Consider the following 22,117-nt stretch of genomic DNA (forward strand, 5'->3'; position numbering starts at 1 on the left):
AAGTTTTTTGCAAATTTCTGAACTTATGGAAGTATTTATTTCACAGTATCATGATACCTATTTTTAAAGGATTCTATCCACAGTGTGGCAAGGATAGGGGGCACTGTAAGGAGCATTCCTTGCAGCCCTATTTAGGAGGGAGGAGGGGGCTGGGGGTGGGTTGCTCTTGCTCTGAGGTAGGGCTTGTGGCGCAGTCACGGCACTCAGACCAGCCTGCAGAGACTTGGGGCCGCATTCCCAGTTTACATCTGACTTGCAGTTCTAAGATTCTATATTGAATAGCTTAGAATTTATGAAAACTTAACTTGCAACCGAAGGTTGTGTTTTGGAGACTCACCTCTCATTCTAGGATGCTCTTTTGTGAGGAAGGCGCCTCACCATAAAATCTAGTGCATCACAAATTCCAGAGTCATGTAAAAGGATCCTTGTCCCCTTACCTGTCTCCCATCCCCAAATGCTCTGATAGCAGAGCTCTAGCCAGTGGGGCATGGGCCATCAGGAGCTCTAAGACAGTGAGAACAGGGAAACCGGAGGGCAGTTTTGGTGCCAGTACCCAGCACACTGCTGGCTGGGCCATCTGGACATGTAGGGGAGATGGCGAAGACCAGACAGAAGGCAGCCTGGCCAGTTTTCCCCATGACGTGGAGAACGTTTTGCTGCTGTCAGTCAGGGGTAGCTTCTTTCAAAGAGCTGCCTCCCTCGTGCATCTGTGGCTCTCTCTCCTGAGCTTACCCGGGGCCCTCTGCTGGCTGTACATGCACCACATGCAGTCCACTCCTACTGTGGCTCACGGAGCCTGGTCTGGTCATTCCCCCAAACGCTTAGGTAATGCCCACTCTGTGGCAGGCACTGTGCTAGGGGTGGGGGATGTGGTAATGCCGAAAAAGAGCCTTGGTCCCTGCCTCCTGGAACATACAGTCTCGTGGCAAGACATCCATCCCACATGTACTAAGTACTATCAAGGAAAAGATGAGAGATTTAATGGGAATTTAGATGAGAGTGAGTGGGGACAGGGATCAGGGAATGCTGCTCTGAAGACGTGAACTTGAAACTGAGACCTAGAGGATCAGGGGAGGGGCCCAGACTGTAAAGCCTACACACATTGTCGTTTTTCCTACGTGCCATCCAGTTGGGCCTGGTTTGTACCAGCCTGATGTACGACAGAAGGAAACACTGCCTGGCCTGCCCCAGTTATGTTTGGACCCTGGCTGCAGCGGTGTCATTCTGTTTGACCGTTTTTCCCTGACTGTCCATGTTCCGGAGCAGGATGCCCTTCAGGCACTAGCCCCTTCTGACAGCGTTTCTGCCGCACAGGAGATGCCGTTACTCGCTCAGTATGCACACCATGTGAAGTAGACACACCTTAGTTCAGCTGAATGTACGCGCCATGCTTTCTTCTTGAAGGTTGCGTTCAAGTTAAAACCACAGTCCTTTCTCTGAGCTCTTCTGCCATTCTAGAAATACAGTCTTACTTACCTGGATTCCTAGTCTCCACACTTGAGCTTCCCCATTGCCATCTATACCACTGGCTCCTGGTTTGAATTTCTCCGCACTGTATTTGCTGTCCTGTGTGAGTCAGTTTCCTCAGTGCTGTCCTGTGTGAGTCAGTTTCCTCACTTACCTGTTGTCCATGCTCAGCCTGTCCAATCACCGTCTCTGAATGTACCCTGCCCTCCCCCAGCCAGGAGCTTCTCCCTGAGGTCTTCTCTCATCAGATCCAGTCACAGGCTCCAAGCGAGCACTGCTGTAACATCTGGGGAAAATGCTTAAGAGGTGTTAGAGGTGTTAGACAGAACAGGACTTTGATGGAATGCAAGTCTGAATTCAGATCACCGCTCTGATATTAGATTTGTGACCTCCATACGGTTATTTAATCTCCCCAAACCTCACGTTTCACTCTCTGTACAATCAGTACTGTTTTGAGGATTAGAGATACTGTATGCCAAGTGTCTGGTATGGTTGGCATTCAGACTGTCACCCCCTGAGGGAGCCAGAAGGGAAAGAATGGCTTGTGGTAATATTGGCGCACAAACTATCAACTGGGATGGTTTGGAGAGAGCACCCCCCCTGGCGTCACCCTCTTTGTGACTGCGACATGCCCTCCTTCGCAGGCGGAAGACAAGGCAGACGTGTTGAATAAGGAGCTCCTCCTGACCAAACAGAGGCTGGTGGAGACTGAGGAGGAGAAGAGGAAGCAAGAGGAAGAGACTGCCCAGGTAACGGGCCTATGTAGGGGCCTTTCTTTTTGTGGGATCTCCAGGAGAAAGGACGTCTCCGATGCATTGCTTGAGCATTCTTTGGGAGTTGCTGCATAGCCTCTGCCTCAGTCAGCCTTGCTTAATTCTCCTGAGCTGTGCCTGGGCAGAAGCACGCGTGTTCTTGGTAGAGCACCCAAACCCTATGCTCCCTGGGGATATAAAAAGAAACCCTTTGCTTTGAGGTGAGTACTCTATAGTCTGCGTGTGAATTTTGAGGATAATCAGTTGGACGATAACACCATTGTAAAGGAGTGCAGCACAGGAATGGGAGGGGCCTCTCAGGCCAATGGGTCAAACTTCCGGTTCCTCTAAGGCTGAGCAGCTGCCCTCACCAGTGCTCCCCATCCTTGTCAGCATTCGCCAGGGGCTGACACAGAGTGGACTTGCTGCACAACCAAGTGGAATCCACTGCCAACGCCATGTTTGACTTTTACTAATGCAACTAACATAAAGTAAAGAACCTTCTTAAATCATCATGATTTTTAACTTAAATGTTTTAATGAGTCTTATTCTGAGGCATTCATAATACTATATAACAGCACAAATTATTGCAAAGGCCCATATTCAATAATCAAGAAAAAAATTTCAGAAAGTTACACATAAAAGAAGGGTGTGTTAGTTAGCACCTTCCAGATATTATACAGAGGAACCCTGTTGATGTAGTGGTTACGTGTTGGGCTGAAATCTTCAAGGTCCAAAGTTCAAAACTACCAGCACTCCATGGGAGAAAGATGAGGATTTCTACTCCCATAAACAGTTAAAGTCTTGGAAGCTCACAGGGTCAGTTTTATTCTATCCTATAGGGTCGCTATGAGTCAGTATTGAGTCAGTTGGCAGTGAACTGTTTTGGTTGGTGGAATTATACAGTGTTTAGTGATGGGTTATCCCCACAGTAGAAAATAGTGAACGGAATCATTGGCCTTTACTGTAATGTCCTTTTCACTGAATCGGAAGATTTCAAGGGTAGACTATCCAACTTTTGGATTATGTAGGTGTCTGGATGAGTTCTATTTCCTTATCTCTGGCCTTCTTTGGGTCACTATTGGACGTCAGGTGGAGGCCAAGCTCTTGACAAATGAACTGTGAGTTGCCTGTGCTCTGCCTGCCCTCACGGTTCCACAGACACGGAGTGACCCATGAATATCGGGACCTGCACACTTCGCCACTGTGCACCAGAAACAACGCCAGGGGCTCTGCACTCCCCATAATCGTATCTCCTTCATAAGGGTGCCCTGTGAGTAGGAATTATTCTCATTTGTCAGAAGCAGCAGCTATGGGTTAAATAAATTAAATGTTACCTATGCCAAGCCGTTCAGCTACCTGTCCTAACGTCAGTGGGGCATTATCATGAGAAGAGTATTGTTTCCATTGAGTTAAGCAGGAGAATAAATCCACTGCCATTGAGTCAGTGCCAACTCACAGTGGCCCTATCTAGGGTTTCCAAAAAGCTATATGGGAGCAGCCCACCGACCTCGCGGTTAGTGGCTCATTGCTTAGCTCACAGCACCAGCAGCTAGAGAATAGAGACTAATATACACCAGGAGGTTTAAGTCCGTCTAACTTACAAATTACTTGTCCAGTGTAGCCGATATAACGGTATTTTAGAAATCTGCTGATGGTCAGAAATTAATGATAAATTACAGTAATCTGAATTAGCAAGTTTTTTTTTGTTTTTGTTTTTGTTTTTTACTTTTTTTTTAATTAACAAGTTGAACATGCACCCTATTAATAATTTGGAACACTGCATTGTGAACTTCAGCTTTCTTTCGATTACGCACTTACAGGTCAAGCAGAGTTTGGTTTTTGTTTGATTGATTATTCAAAAGCTGTCGGGATTGAATGCTTTCCTTTTAACTGCTGGCAGCTGAGCTTTCTCACCACCTTACCTGGCCCTCTCTAGAACGCGACAGCTTCTAAGCCACAAAAATAACTGTGACGCTAGAGTGCTCTTGTAATGAAACCTTTGGTGACCATACCAAGTGTGTTCGCTCCTTTCAAGCTGCTTTAAATACCCTTGGATAGCCTGTCTTTCCCAAGGGCTCCTGTCTTCATCTTGCTCCCATTCCAGTCCCCCGAGTCGCTAGAGAAGTGGCAATAGTGACCGTAGCAGCCTATGAATAACAAGGCCTGCACTTCCCCCCTAGTAATTGACAATAACATCAAGATGTTTAAAAGTCACAGCAATCCATATGTCCATTGTGTCAAGCACATTTGTACATACGTTGCCATCATTTTCAAAACATTTTCTCCTTGAGCCCATGGTATCAGCTCTTCATTTTTTTCCTCCCTTCCCCGCTTTCCTAGCTGCATGAACCCTTGATAAATTATAAATGAGTATTATTTTCATACCTTACATGAGCTCCAAGATAAGAAAATAATAAGAGCTGTAAGAGCCCCCAATAAAATTATTTATTAAAAATTTCTTAAAAGATTAAGAAGCTTACCATCCAGTGTTGCCTTGATGTTTTTAGATTCCTATCAGGATAAGGATTGTAGAAACTGCATTAGTGATATGTTAACAAAATTAATAGCATAAGCATTTTTTTCATGGGATTGTTCATTTGTCTTAAACTTCACAGAGGAAGAGTGAGATTTCTGCGTCTTTTGAAATGATTAGGTCTTTCAGCTTCTCAAGCTGGAACTCTGGTGGGACAGTATACCATTATTATACCTGTGGACATTGTCACTGACTGAGTCAGGCCAACGCGAGTATCAATGTTTGTCCAAATTTCCTAAGATTTTGGCCCACTCTCACTTTCTCTAGCTAAAAGAAGGCTTCAGGAAACAGCTGGAGAAGGCAGAATATGAAATAAAGAAAACCACAGCTATCATTGCTGAGTATAAACAGGTAAGGTGCCGCTGCTGTTTTTGCTGCTGTACAAGTTATTGCTTTTGTTTTTCTTTAGGGAGAAGACATTTTTGTGTTTAGAATTTCTAGAACAATGAACGCAAATTCATTACATGTGGTACTACATGTTCTCCAATATAGTGGTTGCACATCTTGATTAAAGCAGTGTGTTGGTTGTTTAGTGTTTGACAAATTTAAAGGGACAGGAAACCTTATGGCCATTGAGATCCTGCCTGTGCTCCGCTCAGAAGCTAATTGCTAGTAGATCACAAAGGTAGCATTTGCCTCTTTGCCAAGAACAGAAGTTTAGTGACTCTATTAACTAGCTAGGGGATCACTTACCCTCTGTGTTCTCAGGACTGGGTGTATTGCTCAGTGTCCCCCTTGACTGTGTGGCGGTACCCCCTGCAGGTGACACCAACAGGAAGCTCAGTCATATGCCACCAAAGGGCTTGTGTCCTTAAGGATGTTTCTCACCCCGTCTCAAGAGTGGCCCCAGAACACCCTCATTCCAGCTCCAGTGGCATCTTCCTCTTCCTCCTGGTCATATGGAGACATGACAAGGAATCCTGCCACCCCTAAGAGAGTCTGGGCAGACTGCTTAAGTTCCAGGTTTCTAGAACAAAAGGCACCTGCACTGTCTCTGAGCCCAGGATTCTCCTGGGTAACCTGTCTCACTTAGAGGTGCAGATTCTGTTGTTCTTTAATGTTTAATGTTGTTGTTTGTATGCAATTAAATGTATGTTCAAGTGTAGAAAATTACCCATTACCCACTGCTGCAGAGTTAACTCCAACTCATGGTGACCCCGTGACAGAATAGAAAAGGCGAGCATGGGACCATAGGGCTGTCAAGGCTCAACACTTCTCCCATGGACCTGCTGGCGGGTTTGAGGCCCTGACCTTTCATGAGAGCACTTAGCCAAGGCACCAGCAGGGCTCCTTGTAGAAAATTCAGAAGAGAGTTAAACAAGCCTGCCTCAATCTCGCCAACCAGAGGTAGATAATACATTGAGCATACATTGCTGTAATATAAACAAAAATATCATTTGTTGCTCACGCTATTTTGGAGTGGTATAGTGATTACGAGTTGGGCTGCTTAACTGCAAGGTCAGTAGTTCAACACCACCAGCAGCTCTGTGGAAGAAAGACAAGGTTTTCTACTCCTATAAGGAGTTATCTCAGAAATCCATAGGGACGTTCTACCCTGTCCTGTAGAATACCTCTGACTCAGCATAAGCAGTAAGAGCTTTAGTTCACTTTATACATCATCATTGTGTGTATTTTTTAATGGATTCCTTATCTTCAGAAAGATTGATTAAAGTAAGACTTCAGAGCCAAACTGTTTCATGATAACCAATGTGTTTATTTGGTGCTTGCTATGTGCGAGGCTTGATATTATGGGCAACAAAATGATGAATCAGTTTGACTCATTTTCTCTCCCCACGTAGCTAGCTGGTATTGGAATGGGGAGGTAATGCCTGGGCATTTATAAGAGGAAAGGGAACTTAGTACACTTGGGGCATGAGAAGAGTTGGGAGAGGGATGGCTTGGATACAGGAAGATTGGGGAGGAGGACAGAGAGGAGAAACAAGCAGAGCGGGGGGCTAGCAATCAGAGAAGAGTTTGGTTGGGCAGGGGTTTGGCCTGCAGAAGAGAAGGTGAATTGGGGCCCAGATCAGAAAAGTCTTTCGGGCCAGGCTGAGGTGTTCATATTTTACTTTGTAAGACACTGGTAGGGATTGTCTAGAGGGAGAATGGCGTGGTCAGAGAGATCGTACTGGCACTAATCTATTCCCATGAGGATTGTGGAACCAAGTAGAGAGACCCATGAGCAATGACACGAACCGGACCAGTGAAGGTGTACACCTGCATCCCAGGGAGAAACGAGGCCCTGCCCTCTAATAAGTAGTGAAAGTGGAGAAACAGAAGGTGGTCACTTCTTGTTAGGAAAGTTATTGAAAGGACCTTGACGTTTTAAACTGGAGTACGTGGGAGAAGGAATGGGAAATCATTCACCAATACCAGGATCCTGAAAGACATGTGCTCTCTGTTCAAATGCAGTGTTTTTCCATTGTCACATTAGGCCATGGGTGGCCGCTATATGTGGCAATCTTCAAATAGTAATCCTTGGGGCTATTCTTGAATATTACTTGGCATACGCTTCCAGTAATGCAAAAGGCAACAGACCCATCTGTTTGAAAATAATTAGAATTAAAAACTTAATCTAAATGTATTCTACAGTTTGAGTTGGCTCTTGGTATTTCAAAGTGGTTTGATTTATCTTGAAAAGGGCATATTATCCATAAAAAGAGTAAAGAACATGCTTCTTTTTACAGATCCATTAAATTAATAAAATAATGTATACATCAGTGTTTAGTCTGGGTAATTAGAGAAGTTAATGATTGAACTCAACACACAGGCTGTGGTCTCTAGAGTTAGTTTTTAGGAGACTAGGAATTTTGTGTGTATGCTTTGATAATAGAAGTAAACCGCCTAGACTTTTAGTTCAGACTGCCTTTTTAAAATGTTCCATTCCCTAACCATTTTTACCTTTAGTTTTCTAAATTAAAATATTCCCAGTTCAGTCAGTAGATTTAAATGTTCCATATTTTTAAGGGGAAATTTTTCTGCTTTGTAAACACGTCTTTCTGTCTGTTCCTAGTACCTGTTGGTACCTTATTTAAGAACCAATAATAACAATAGGCCTTATTTATTGAGCACCTCCTCCGGGCCAGGCTCAATACTCACCTTTTTCATTACGTTTTCATGATTGTCACAGCATGACACTTTCCACACACGAGGGAACTACAGTATAGAAAGATTCGTGACTTTGCTCAAGGTCACGCAGCTAGAAAATAGTAGAGCTGTGCCATCCTTAAGCTCCAGCACCCACGATCTGGAGTTACATGCATCACTGTGTCAGCCTGGGTTACTATTCTCCAGCCATTTTGACTGTTTTATTCACTCCATCACTTCTTAGGAAAACTTCTTTGACTGTAGACCAGACACGTATCTGACTCGGAATTCTTCCCACCAGATAGCCAGCAGAGTCCCTTGCATAAAGTGGATACTCAGGGATTCACTAGAGCTAGTCACATAAGACCAACAGAAACAGGCTACATGTATCCTTTGTCTTTTTACCCTCTACTGATTAAGATAGAGATGTGCTTTATCATGAAACCCTCCTGGGCTTTCTGCTGCTCCTTGAAGAAGGGCCTGGCATTTGCACTGCTGCTCATTTGGAAAGTTTGTTCGAGAATCAGAGATGCCAGATTGATGTATGTGAGTTGAGAAACAGTTATGAGCACATGCTGCAAGAATCAGCCTGTTTTCTAGTAATGAAAATCTTTTGTTCTTTCCCTTAGATCTGTTCCCAGTTAAGCACTAGGCTGGAGAAGCAGCAAGCAGCCAGCAAGGAGGAGCTGGAAGTGGTCAAGGTAAGGACGAGAGAGCTAATTCGGTGGTGTCATTGCTTCCAGCTTCACACAGATTGAGTGAGGGCCTGGCTGGGAAATCACCTTACATGCTGCTTTCCATCAGCACTACTGCCTGCAGACACCATGGTCGCCGTCCACCTTTGTTTGAAAGAATCTTCATGGGGAATTGTGTGCCTCTATCTAACCCGAGTGTGTCCCCTTGCCCTGCCGACTGAAAAGTTATGCTCCCACAAAATGAGGTGGGCTGCCAGAGGCAGGATGCAGGAAGGGCTGTAAGAATCAGCTATGGTCATAAGGGGCCTTAGAGCCATGTTGCTCTGTCCCTACTCTGGCTACAGCAGTCTGGGAATCTTCAGCATATTACATCAAGCACAGTGAATACTGTGGGGAACATAGGATATGGCTGGGAAACACATGCACAGGTATTTAGTAAAGGGCTGATTCTTCCATCAAATTGTAGTTTGCTTTGAAAGAAACCTGCAAACTCAATCTTCCTACCAACAAACAGATTTCTGGTGCAAAGCAAGCCTGCAGCATTTCTTGAGTTGCTGCCCCCTGGTGGTAAATTTAGCTCTTTATGTTTCTGCTTTCTGTGAAGAGAGGATTATACCAAAGGAGGCGGTGTTGGCAGTCAACCTCATGGGACCAAGTGCTACAGAAACCTGACCGCATTTTACTTGAGTGCATTTGATTTTTATACTTGTAAAATCTTAGCATTTCATAAAAAATTGGGACAAGTTAACAGCTCTAAATTTCACATTGTCTCTGTAAAATATGGATATTACGTGTGTCATAAGATCATCTTGAAGATGAAATAAAGTAAACAAATAGTCTTCAGCATACGATGAGGTTCCATTCTGACAACACTCATAATCGATTGGGATGTAAGTCAAATAGCTCGCTTTTTAAAGTCTTTATTATTATCAGCGTCTTTATCAGTTGGACTCTATTTGTCTTGTTGTCATGACAATGACAGCATCCCCAACACTGACCTGCAACGCAGTACATAATGCATGTCCCTGAGGACTAGCTGCATGTACCCAGTAAACAAACAAGCACACAGTTAGTTCTGAGTGTGGTTTGCCAGGGGATCCATGAGTCGATTGTATAGTGGGCTTATCTTAGTACCTAGCACATTGGAAATGCTCAATCAATGCCATCCCTGTTTAGAAAAGTTGTAATCTGAAAGCCTGAATTATGGAAACTGAAAAAAAGAGAACTTTGCTAATATTGTAGCCATAAAAAAACCCTGCTTTGGGGGTTTTTTCCCCCCTTATTTCATGTTTTAAAACTTCTGCCTCAGCATATTAATGAGTATGAGGATGGTGGATTCCTTCCCCAAACCTGCTAACATTTTGAGTTCATACCTTCCATTTCTGGTCTACTTTACCCGCTTTCTCCCCATCACTTGTTATTCTCGGTGCACTGTAGACACACTGACCAATACTCAGCTGAAAAATTATTGGAGTATAAAAGGCATTAGCTCTCCTCAACTAAAATCTCTATAGAAATAAAAATGAAACAAAGAATGCTACCAGTCACTTTAAGGGCTTTATTGAGCAGCTACTGTTTACATTATTTATTTCACAGAAATTATGTGACTAGGAGCTTAGACTCTTCCTGCAGGAGCAGATCACGTTTCATGGGCACTTGAAGCATTTGAACAACGTAGAGTTGTAAAGAAAGTACAATCAGAACTACAGGCCAAAGGCGCCTTTTTCGAGGACACGAGGAAATCGCATAAGTAAAGACTCAGGGAAAAAACAGGAGACTGGTGTGATTCGTGTGGGTGCTAAGAAACAGGATGCTGGGGAAGTAGGTGGGACTGCCTAATGAAAAGACATGGCATTAAGGAAGAGAAATTTGAACTTACGTTCTAGCTGGAATAAATAATAATAAAAGAGCTAATATTTATTTAGTAAGCACATACGTATGTACGCGGCCCTAAGTGTTTTCAAATACGTCCTCCCCGTCACAGCACTCCTAGGAAAGGGTGGCTGTGGGTTGTCATGGATTCGTGCTGACTCACGGCAAGCCCGCCCATGCAGAGGAGTGCTTTTCCTTGCAGTGTGCAAGGCTGAGATTGCTTGGAAGCAGATCACAAGTCCTTTTTCTGAGGTGTCTCCCAGTGGACTTGAACTGCCAACCTTTTGATTAGTAGTTCAGCTCTGACCCATTTCATCACCCTGAGTCTCTACCCTAGAAAGTACACTGCTGTTTTCTTTTGATGACGAGGAGCCTAAAACTGGAATTGAATTTGCTCACGGATGCCTCGCTTGTTAGCAGGAGTGAGAATCGAAGCTAGGAAGCCGCTCTCTGAAGTCCATCCTCTTTTTCCTAGTATATAATAAAACATTCATTGTGTTTTTGGTGAAAGTCGTGTACACAGCAAATTAGGATCCCATGTAACATAATTTGTTCAGGGACATCTCCTTTATTTCAGGGGTGGTAAAGGTACCTGCTCAGACGCTGGCTCTAGGATTGACGGCATGGACTATGGCAGGGGCTTGCCATCTGGAAAGCACTCAGTCAACAAACGTTCTAGAGCAGATTTCAGAGAGACTATAAGGCCTTTTTTTCACAGAGATACTTGAAGAAGAAGGCTGCTAACCACAAGGTCAGCGGTTCAAAGTCACCAGCTGCTCCTCAGGAGAAAGATGAGGCAGTCTGCGCCGTGAAGACTTCCAATCTCAGAACCCCCTATGGATGGTTCTTCTGTGCCCTCTCACATCATCATGAGTGGGAATAAGCTCTGTGGTGGTGGAATGGGTGTGCTGGGTTATGTTGGGGTTTGTGCTGACTGAAATAGCTTTGGTTGTAGAGCAGAAGAAATAATTCTCTTCAAAACAGGATCCTGCATTGGCCGACAGTATGCGGCACCTGTGTAAAAATCATGCCATCCTGGTCCTGAAAGTGATTTTTCACATGACATGCGGTTTGAAGTTAGTCTCTGTTTGGGCTATTTCAGGGTAAAATGATGGCATGCAAACACTGCAGCGACATTTTCAGCAAGGAGGGTGCTGTGAAGCTAGCAGCCGTAAGCCAGGAGAACCAGGGCGTGGAGACGGATGATGAGAAGGACTTGCTCAAGAAGCAGCTGAGGGAGATGGAGCTGGAATTGGCTCAGACCAAGCTGCAGTTGGTGGAGGCCAAGTGTAAAATCCAGGTAGGTGACCTGATCAAAGGGGAACAAGAAAACCCATCAGTTAGTGGTTCTTCGTGAGCACCGTAGGGCATGCCTGTGTAAAGCCAATTGTGGGGCAGCATGGCATCTTATAGCCACATGGTGTCTTGCACAATCACATTTATGTTAAACACTGATATAAACAAACGCCTGGCTTTAAAATAAATTATAATAATTAAAGTGACATTTTGCAGACAATTAATCTTGGTTAACCCTGGGAGATTTTTATATATATATTTAGCAATATATATATATTGCTAGACATAATGGCCACTTGGTAGCTGATCCGAAACGAGGGGCCCCATGCTCTTCTCCTCTATGCACTATTTATATATATATATTGCTAGACATAATGGCCACTTGGTAGCTGATCCGAAACGAGGGGCCCCATGCTCTTCTCCTCTATGCACTCTTTAGTCAGACCTCTCTGCCGTTTCCTTCCCTGTCTGTTGAATACTCACTGCCGCCAATTTTTCTCTTGGGAGCTTCTCTTTAGCCGATTTTGGCAAATCCTTTCCCCACATCTTCCCGCCGACGTTGGAGGATAACATAGTGACAAGCTCGTCCTGGCTCCTGGCGGGCGGCCCCATCACCATCTTGGGCCCGGCCATGGGGGCACCAACCTGTGCCACACACTGTCCTTAATCATGTCCTGCTCTGGGCCCTGTGTGTGTCTTGGGGACTTGTTCACACTTAAAGGATCAGTAAAAATTAAGTCTGTAATGTATATTCTTGCGTATTCTTAAACATGAAGCCAACCTGTTAACTGATTACAAGCTACACCTAAGCTTCGACCTACATTACAGAGACGCACGATAAAAGTAAAATGAGCTTTCGTCTCCCTGTTCAGAGAAAGCATGGATTCTGGCTTTTGGTGGCAGTCCCAGCAGCTCTGCTTTTCTTGTTTCTTGTTAGAAAGCAGCCCCTTAAGTGTCCCCTGGGTCTTGTGGGTGGAAAGCAATGTCTGCACTGGTCTGGGGACTGGAAAAAGCTGGACTCTAATGCTCATCTTCAGACAGGCAGAAAGCGATCGCATAACTCCGATGATTTTCTTTCCTGCCTTAGGAACTTGAACATCAGAGAGGAGCTCTCATGAATGAAATCCAAGCTGCAAAAAACTCTTGGTTTAGCAAAACCCTGAGCTCTATCAAGACAGCCACAAGCACTCAGCCACTGCAGCCGCCCCCGGCCAGCCAGTCTCCGAAGGAGAGCACATAGTGGCAGCAAGCCCCTGGCCAAGAGCACGAAAATCAAAGCCGGAAGCCTCGCAGGGAGGAGTCAGCCTGGTGTCCCTTGAAGGGAAGTAGAGGGGAGCAGACAGAAGCCAGAACCTTTCCACAACGCTCACTCTTGTCTTGCTCCACCCCTTTCAAAGGAACCTTCTTTAACCCCCACCCCACCTCACCCCCGATTTCTGTTGGAGACCCATTTTCCCAACTTCTTCCTGGAAGGCCATGTTCAGGTGCTTTATAGTACGATGCTTTGTTTTACATGCCTGGATGTTAGTGGGAAATCGGTAATTCTGAGCTAGATGCTTTTTATTTAGAGCTAAATATTGGTCATTATTTTTGTCTTCCATCAAAAAGCAGGCATCTGTTCAAGGTTGGAGGGATAGGATAGATCTCTGTCTCAGCCAAAAGAAGCAAAAACAAAACGGGAGGGACACCTCGGCCCCTCCCCTCACATTCCAGGGTTTACTCCAAGATAAAGCACACTACAGGGCTGCCGGCCCTCCATCCTCTTTCCGCCTGACGCTGGTTTCCGGGGGTCAGGATCTCCCCTGTCAGCTTGAGCAGACCCCAGAGAAGGGGCGTTGCCCCCTTCGGTTTCGTGTATCAGGAAATGAAGTGCCCCGGGCCTCGGAACAAACAGGCTATTGAGGGACACACTGTGTAAAAGGGTGACAGTCATCATGTACCCGAATAGACACTGTTTAGGAACTCCACCTGGGAGCTCGAAGTTCCTCAATATGCCCAAGTGTGGACATGAGTCACACTGGCCAGCATGAATTCAGAGCAGGGAATTGTGAGTTTCAGACTTAGAGAACCTTTTCAGAGAAGCCTAGAAGGTGCAGGCCCGTCGTCATCGTGCTTAGAATGGAATCGATTGTTCCAAATACAGATCAGTGGAACACAGAGGCGGGACTGAGCATTGCATTGAGTGCTGACACTTCCTTGTTAAGGAGACACTAATGCATGCTAACCCTATTAAAGATGTCACATTGAAATGGGAAATAAAGGTCAGCTTCACATCATCTTAATGTTAGGCAACTTTTCCTGATCTTGGTAGCTCCCTAAAGAGATACCAAATGCATTTGTAACATTTTTGATTGAGTATAAAATCTTTATAGAGATACTTAGCTCATTGACAGGTCAAGCTATTGTTTAAAAGTGGATGGCAATATTTTGAATTATACTTAACATGTCTATATAAGTAAATGTCCTTGCAGGAAAACTTTGGTGAGGGCAACATTGATTTTCAACTACTATCAGCTCTGTATAGTAACATTGACCGATGCTCCACTAGGCTTTCATGGTTGAACATAATCGCTTGCAAAAGACCTTAACACGCTGCCATGCCAGAGTGCTTCCCATCGGTGCCAGCGGTTGCAATCAAGTGAAGAGTCACCCACTCGTATAGGTCCAAAGGAAAGACCAGCCATCTTAACCCTTGGAGCTGGTACGACAGGTTGGTCATGGGATCCTTCCTCTAGAATGATGAGGTTGGAACAAATGAAACCCTTTTTGTCTGTAAACTCATAGGGATTTTGTTACTGTCACATTCATCAAATAATATTTTTCTTCCAGAAATCTTTTGGTCTTGACATCGTTCGTCACATTCATTGCCTTTTACCAAAACGAGGAAACCACTCAACATTCCAAAAGTTTTAGATAAGGACCAAGAAAAAGTTTAGAAATGATTAGTTGTCACCAACTCACCTTTTGCTTTTGAGGAAGGGAAACAGGCCACTGAATCTACCCTGAAATCGACTGAATTGTGGTACTATCAGAGTGCCTATTTTGACTTCAATGGTACCTCAGTGGTAGCTTAAAAAGCAAAATAAAAACAGACATGGACATGCACATATATAATGACTAGAAGATTACATCTTGGTGTTTGTTTCTATAAATCGTGTAGTGCAATCTGTCAACTATACTGTTACTTTATGTTTGATTCTAAGAAGCCCTGGGTAAGTCGCCTTCTCAGATGGCCTGCTAAATTAAAGATGCTGTTTTGTTGTGTGAATCTCATTGATTCTAGTGCTAGTTTTTAATTTCCTCAAACGAATACATTCTACAGCATGCCTCGGTTGCATAATTTTGCTCTGATGGTGAGGGGCAAATGACATTGCTCTAGGGTTACCCCTTACCTGTGGACATCATTCAATTTTCATACTTTGATTCTTTAAACACCCCCACCAGGTACATGCGTTCTGAAAGTATGACAAATCTGTCAAGTTTCCATTGAACTCTTTGCAAAGAGTCGGAGGGTAGAATGCTGTTCCTCTCGTTCAGCGTCAGACCGCATCTGTGTGTTGGCACATACAGCCACGTCCTCTCTCTATTGACTTTGGGTCGGTAGCCATAGTGAAGATGAAGGCTTTTCAACATTTTGTACATGATAGAATTGTCCATAAACGTTATCATAGCACTGTTCCAACCCACATGTCCATCCTGGGTGCTGTTTGAAGACTCGTGCATCCCAGTACTAACTACCCATTTTAATTTCTCTTATTTGTATTTATGTTCTGAAAATTGCCACTCCTCTTGAATTTCCTTTAGAAAGAGATCAACCAGGCAGGTTCCAGGACATGGTCTAATAGCCCAGAGTGTGGCTGATGATCACTTCTTAGGGCACACTGTGTAACAACACATTGCTTCAGAAATCCAACACTTGCAACATTCTGAAATCTGACTTTTCTTTCTGTTACATTCTGCTGAATAAGGAAATGAAATTCAGTGTGACCGTGCAGTTCATTACCTTTTATATCTTAAGAATCGCTTTTTAACACATTCTTTAAGGCGGAAAGAAGGCAAGCTGAATTTTGCAGTGCATATGCTTAGTCGCTTCCCCTCTCTAGAGCCATGTCACAGCTCTGATGTACTTATAATTTAACTTGAAGCAGCCCGGTTTCCTTAAGCTCTATCTCAGTGTGTGTTCCAGACACTTAAGCAGAATGCCTTACAGCTTTATGAGTTTAACTTTCCACAGAACTAATGTCTCTCTCTTCCTCTCTTTCAGTTGTTCAATTAGTAGCTACTACTACTTTGGCTTTCCTAAATTTCCCCAGTAAATTAGAAAAGGAATCTTTCTGTTGATTTTGAGATGTGATAGTATTTATCTTGCTCTCTACCTCCCCCCGCCCCCAGTTTTATAATTCTATGCACAAATATTCTCCACTTCCTACTCCATCTTCTTTAAATGTTTTCCAATTAATAACTCTGGCTTAATTTTCTAGCTTAAGTGAGAAAATCAGGAGAATACACAGATTAGGGTATAAGAAATAGATTTTTAAAAGGAGTTGGTCAGTCACCTACAATGAGAATCACTTACCTAACTAAGGGATTGAGCTGTCTCTTATTTTAACAGAATTCAGTCTACTAATTATCTGCCAACACTGTGAATCAAACACTAAGGTGGTTGTCTATTTTATTTTAGGTCCCTGTAAGAGGAAGCCCAATCTTTAGAAAAAATGCCTTGCTTGTTTCATCTCTTCTAATTACTTAGCAAGGTGATTACTGTTTTGTAAAGTACCCTGGGGGGAAAAACAAACAAGCAAACTAAATCACAAACTGCTCAGATTTTTTTTGCTTCAGATAAATGAGAAAATTGTCAAATTGTTGTAAAACTTGTTCTAGATATCCCATCGCACCCCCTCCCCCAGGTGGCTAAAATCGGAACCTCCATGCCTATTTGGTATGCCCAGGTGCCAGGGTGCAACCAAATACTGGGATTCCCAGACATGGCCCCAGAGGAGGAGTAGCACTGGCTCCGTCATGCCGCTCGTGCTACTCTCTGACGGATGCCAAGTGCTCCTTTCCTCTCGGTGCTCATGCTGGTAGTCACCCTGGCTCGGACTCCCTGACACGTCCTCCTCTGCGTGGCGTCCATGCACGATGGACAGGCCAGGCCTTTCCCTTGTGAACACCCTCGTCTCTCAAGCCCTGGCAAATGAGGATCGGCTGCGGCTGTGCTGGTTTCCATCTAAGAGAAGGCCTCAGGCCTACCTCTGTGTGGATCTGCTACACGCTCCAGACAGCACTACACCCGCTTCTTTGCGCCTCCATCCTTGGCTGAGTTACAGGGGTAGTCCGAAGTTCAAGAAAACGAACCGCTCAGCAGGAAATTTTAAGTTATTTTCCTTTTTCATGACAATCATTTAACATGTAAAATATTGCCATCAACATCTAACTTTTAGTAACTGTACATGGAGCCCTGCTGGCACAATGGGTAAAGCATTTGGCTGCTAATTGAGAGCTCAGTGGTTTGACCCCGTGAGCAGCTGCTCCACAGGAGAAAGAGGCGACAGGCAGCTTTAGAAAGCCTGTGGGCAGTTCTAGTCTGGCCTGTAGGCTTGTGTAGGACTTTGAATCAACTGGATGGCAATAGGTATGTTCGTGGAATAAAATTTAAGAAATCAAATTGTAATAAATGCATTAACAGACTGGTGTGAGAGCAGAAGAAAGCTCGAAGTGGTCCCAGAATACAGTATGTCCCAGTAGCCTTTCGCATCAGTTTCTCTAGTTTGTGTAATGCATGAATCTTCCGTTCAAATGGGGGCTGGGGGAGGGGTGCATTTTGTTCCCAACATCTACATTTCTCTTGTTGAGGAGTACCGTGGTTGCCTAGCACAAATGGACGGGTTCAGCAAATATTTCTTCTCATCGTGTAGAAGGCCAGATGTCTGAATTCAGAGTGCTGGCTCTATGGGAGGGCTGCCTCTCCCTGTCAGCTCTGGAAGAAAGCCCTATTTCTACAGCTGCTGCTGCTTGAGCGCTTGGAGGAGGGGTCCATGTACATGTGTCTGTATTGATTCATTAACTAATCTTGTTGCCACATTAACCTAACGAAGATGACAAGTTCCCAAATGGGATTGCAACCACAGACGTGCAAACCAAACCAACCTCGGTGCCATCGAGTCCACTTGGCCTCAGCGATTCCTCAGGACATGGCAGAACGGCCCCCTGGGTTTCCAAGACCAACTCCTTATGGGAGTGGAAAGCTTCATCTTTCTCCTGAGGAGCAGCTGGTGGTTTTGAACTGCTGACCTTGCAACCCAACACATAATGATGCCACCAGGGTTCCAAAATTAGGCACAAAAATGAAGCGCTACAACATATTTTGGGGTATATAATTAAATCCATAACATTCTACCCTATTCCCCCACCCCCAATTCATGTCCATGTCACATTCACCCCACCCCAAGTTTAAGAACCCCATTTCTTCCCCATCAATGCCTTCATTTAACTTCAAACCCCAGCTGAGGTTGGGAGTTACAATTATCATTGTAACAGACTGGGTTTCTCACCCACATATGCTGTTACTACAAGAAGTGGGGCCCTCTTTTGGGGCCATAGGAGTACCTTTTCCTTGGTGACTGTGATTCTGAACATTTGAACATGTCTCTTTTTTTCACCACATCATCTAGTGAAACTAGGATCAACCAGCCAGCTTTCTTACACTTCTGACAAAATTGTGCTCCCCCAAATATTCGATCCACTGGTGGTGGGATTTTTCATATTTCCACATTGGGCTACTAACCACTTGGTCAGCAGTTCAAAACCTCCAGTCACTCTGTGGGAGAAAGATAAGGCTCTCTAATCCCTTGAAGAATTACAGCCGTAGAAACCCACGGGGACAGTTCTGCGGGGTCATTATGAGTTGGAATTGGCGCAGTGGTAGCGAGTCTGGTCTTTTGGGTTTATTCTGACCTCACGCCATGGGTTAGCCATGCCTCTTTATGACTGCAGGGAGGGTCATCAGCACCTTTCAGACTGACCAGGCTTGGGAGCCAATTCAGAAAACTCATCCATGCTAGAACCATTCTTGGTACCAAATGTCTCTGGTTGGGTTCTCCGGAGAAGCAAAAGCAGGGAGGTGTGTGTGTGAGGCTACTTCACAAGGCTTGTGAAGAAGTAGGATGAAAAGATAATGGAATTTCCCAAAAAACTTTTTGAAGCCCCCTGTGTGTATGGGTCCAAACCAAACCTGTTGCTGTCGAGCCGACTTTGACTCCAGAGAAGGTGGACTGCCCCACAGGGTCTCTTACGCTGTCATCTTTATGAAAGTAGAATGCCATTTCTCCTAAGGGGCAGCTGATGATTTCATCCCGTTGACATTTTGGTTCGAAGCCAAGTGCTTAAACCCTGGACCACCAGGACTCCTTAGAGCAGTGGTACTCAACCTTCCTAATGCCGCCACCCTTTCAAGCTGTTCCTCAGGTGGTGGTGACCCCCAACCATAACATTATTTTTGTTGCTACGTCATAACTAATTTTTCTACTGTTATGAATCATAATGTAAATATCTGATATGCAGGATGTATTAGGTGACCTCTGTGAAAGGGTCGTTCAACCCCGACCCACGGGTTGAGGACCGCTGCGCTAGAATGTATGATCTTCTTCCCCTAAGGAAATGGCTTGTGCAGTTTGGAAGCTAGCAAGGCTCAGATTGGTGGCCAAAGATCAGGCGGGAGGCTTCTCCTGACACATAGTTGCAAGGGCTGAGAAACCCCAAATCAGACGGCAGGCTGCTGGCTTCCCTCCCAAGAACTGGAGGTCAGAGGAGAAAAAGCAGGATGCAGCTAACTTGGCCAGAACATCCATGTGTATTGGATACAGGCCACACCTTCAAAGAAACATCCCTTTCCATGGATTGGCTGTACATATTGTATCACAAAACAGAGGATGATTGCCTAGCTTCTGCCAAGCCACTAAGAATCATGGCCTAGTCAAGTTGACACGTATCTTTCCCATCACAAGGAGATGGTAGAAATTCTATATTTTCTGCCTTTATGAGTTATTCCTGTGATTTTGCCCATGGCTTCTCTAATGAAAACACATTCTTGAATAAAGAGTCAATTAGCCTAAGAAGTGCTGGTTGATAAAAGAAACATTAGTGGTCAGTGTCTCTATCAGTGCTGGCCAATTAGATGTTTCCATAATTCCATGTATTATGTATAGTACATTCTATAAATGTAATGCTTAATAAGAAAAGTGCTATTGTACATTGTCCAAACAAATGTTTACTTTTATAATGGTTATGAACTTGACCTGAACTAGTACCTTGTCTCGTGTGTGAAGGAAGCCTTGTGAAGTAAACCGATGCAAGAAGGCAGCAAGGTGCCCGTGTCCGTCAGCCAGCCGTGATGTTTTCAGTGCTTTGCGTTGCCTTCAGCCCCCTTGAGCAGTAATAAACATTTGTTCTGAAGTTCCTGTGTGTCTTTCTGATTTATTCTGACTTTCTTCTAAATCATTTGGACCCAGTTTTGTTGAATCAGCTAGACTAGACTTCAGTCAACTCTGAAAGGAAAACATCGACAGGAGTTTGCAGCAAGCTGCCTTTGCAAAGTGATACCCAGTGTAGCAGCACTGCCAAGGGCTCTGCTTGTCAAGATCCCCTGTTGCCAGTTGAGTACCTGTGTTAGGAAGGTTTGATTTAGGTATTTGTTCTTTGTTATGCAAATATGCTCTGACTATGAAATGGAACCAACCCTCTACCAAGCTCACTGCCATTGAGCTGGTTCCGACTTCCAGCAAGCCTACAGAGCCCAGTAGAACTGCCCGTCTGTTTCTGAGAACAGAAAGCCTTGCCTTGCTCCTGCAAGAGTGGCTGGTGGTTTCCAACTGCTGATGTTGTGGTTAGCAGCCAATGAACCAACCCGACGTAAACAAGTTCTTCATTACAAGTATCTGTTCTGTGCACATGCAGCTTTTAAATAAAGGCTTCGAGCCTTTTTATTCTAAAGCAGGGGTGGGGTGCCTTTTCTGCAGAGGGTCCATAGGAGATTTAGAACATCATTCGGAGGTCATACAGGTCAAATATTTAATGAACTCTACCCTCTGGTTACACATTGACCTTTGATCCACAAGGTCAGCAATTCAAAACTACCAGCCACTCTGTGGGAGAAAAATGGGGCGTCCGACTCCTGTAAACAGTTACAGTGTCAGAAACTCACAGGGGCAGTTTTACCCTGTCCTAGGGCTGCCATGAGTGGGCATCAACTAGATAGATGGCAGTGAGTTTTCTGGAACGTGAGGGTTGGAAGTGCTTCTCTCTGGTGAGGTCTGTGACGTTAGCTGGTATTGATGGTTTCTCGAGCCCCATATAGCCATGGGCTGGATGTGCTGACATCTACAAATTCTTTTTTTTTTTTAAATAATTTTATTAGGGGCTCATACAACTCTTATCACAATCCATACATACATCAATTGTGTACAGCACATTTATACATTCATTGCCCTCATCATTCTCAAAACATTTGCTCTCCACTTAAGCCCTTGGCATCAGCTCATTTACACCCCGCGCCCCCCCATCTACAAGTTCTTAAAGACACAGGAACTGAGCTTGTTTGTAATCAGGAGCCTGCCAATAAGAATAATGGAAACCTTCTCATTTTTAAATGTTTAAAGAAAGGATGTAAAAGGCAATGTTAAACAAGAAACTGTTTCTACCTCAGGGACCCCAGATAGCAAGCAGTTGCACCTGAGGAGGAACCCAGACCGGCCTGGAAAGCCACCGGGAACCTGCCAACTGTCCTCCTCCCCGCTCCTCTGCTTGTCTTGCAAAATGGTGCTACTGCTTCCTGTCTGCTTCCATGCACCCAACGAGCAAGCTCACTTGGCCTCACGGCAAGTTACTAACAGAGATATACTAGATATACTAAATTCTTGCAAAAATTGGCCACTCCTTGGTCAGGTGCTTGCTGCAATCAATGTGTACCCTATGATTGAAATGGAACCTCCAGAGCTCTGTTGAGAGGAGCGGCAGTGTGCAGAGATTTCCAAGAGGGGGTGTTGGCACTGCCATCAAGCTCTTGCCTCTGGAACCGAAGGGGGTGGGGGTGGGGGGAACACTAGCTACCCTGGTTCAGAATCCAGCCAGAGTCTGAAATTACAGCTTGTGCCCGTCCAGACCATAGACATCTGCTAGTATATCCATGCAGTATTTTAAACGTTGAGATGGTTTACATGAAAAGCCAGTCTGAACTATTAAGAACATAGCCTCTGAATCTGGTAGGTTTTGAGAGGTTTGCTATGAGCAGAAAGGCTAACTGTGGGGCACTGGTGGAAAGTGGTGAATGAATGAGAAGTTTTTGTTTTTAAGAGAAAATGTATCCAAAACTTAAAATAAGGCAGTAAGGTGGGCGGCATTCCTTTCTATTCAAACCC

General features: G+C 44.5%; 1 protein-coding gene across 6 annotated transcripts in view; it reads left to right on the forward strand.

Moving 5' to 3' along the window:
• Window positions 1-14,978, forward strand: part of RABGAP1L (RAB GTPase activating protein 1 like) — an 812,491-nt gene extending 797,513 nt beyond the window's left edge. For all 6 annotated transcript variants that reach the window (XM_004706718.2, XM_045297897.1, XM_045297898.1 and 3 more), the window contains 5 exons: window positions 2,112-2,216; window positions 5,023-5,106; window positions 8,472-8,543; window positions 11,512-11,709; window positions 12,793-14,978. In XM_004706718.2, the coding sequence (XP_004706775.1) occupies window positions 2,112-2,216; window positions 5,023-5,106; window positions 8,472-8,543; window positions 11,512-11,709; window positions 12,793-12,945 (612 nt within the window). In that variant the 3' untranslated portion in view covers window positions 12,946-14,978. The remainder of the gene's footprint in view (window positions 1-2,111; window positions 2,217-5,022; window positions 5,107-8,471; window positions 8,544-11,511; window positions 11,710-12,792) is intronic.
• Window positions 14,979-22,117: the final 7,139 nt, after the last annotated feature.

The sequence above is a fragment of the Echinops telfairi genome, unplaced genomic scaffold, assembly GCF_000313985.2.
Source record: "Echinops telfairi isolate 266 unplaced genomic scaffold, ASM31398v2 ScPeMD7_7424;HRSCAF=8462, whole genome shotgun sequence".
In the NCBI taxonomy this organism is placed as follows: Eukaryota; Metazoa; Chordata; class Mammalia; order Afrosoricida; family Tenrecidae; genus Echinops; species Echinops telfairi.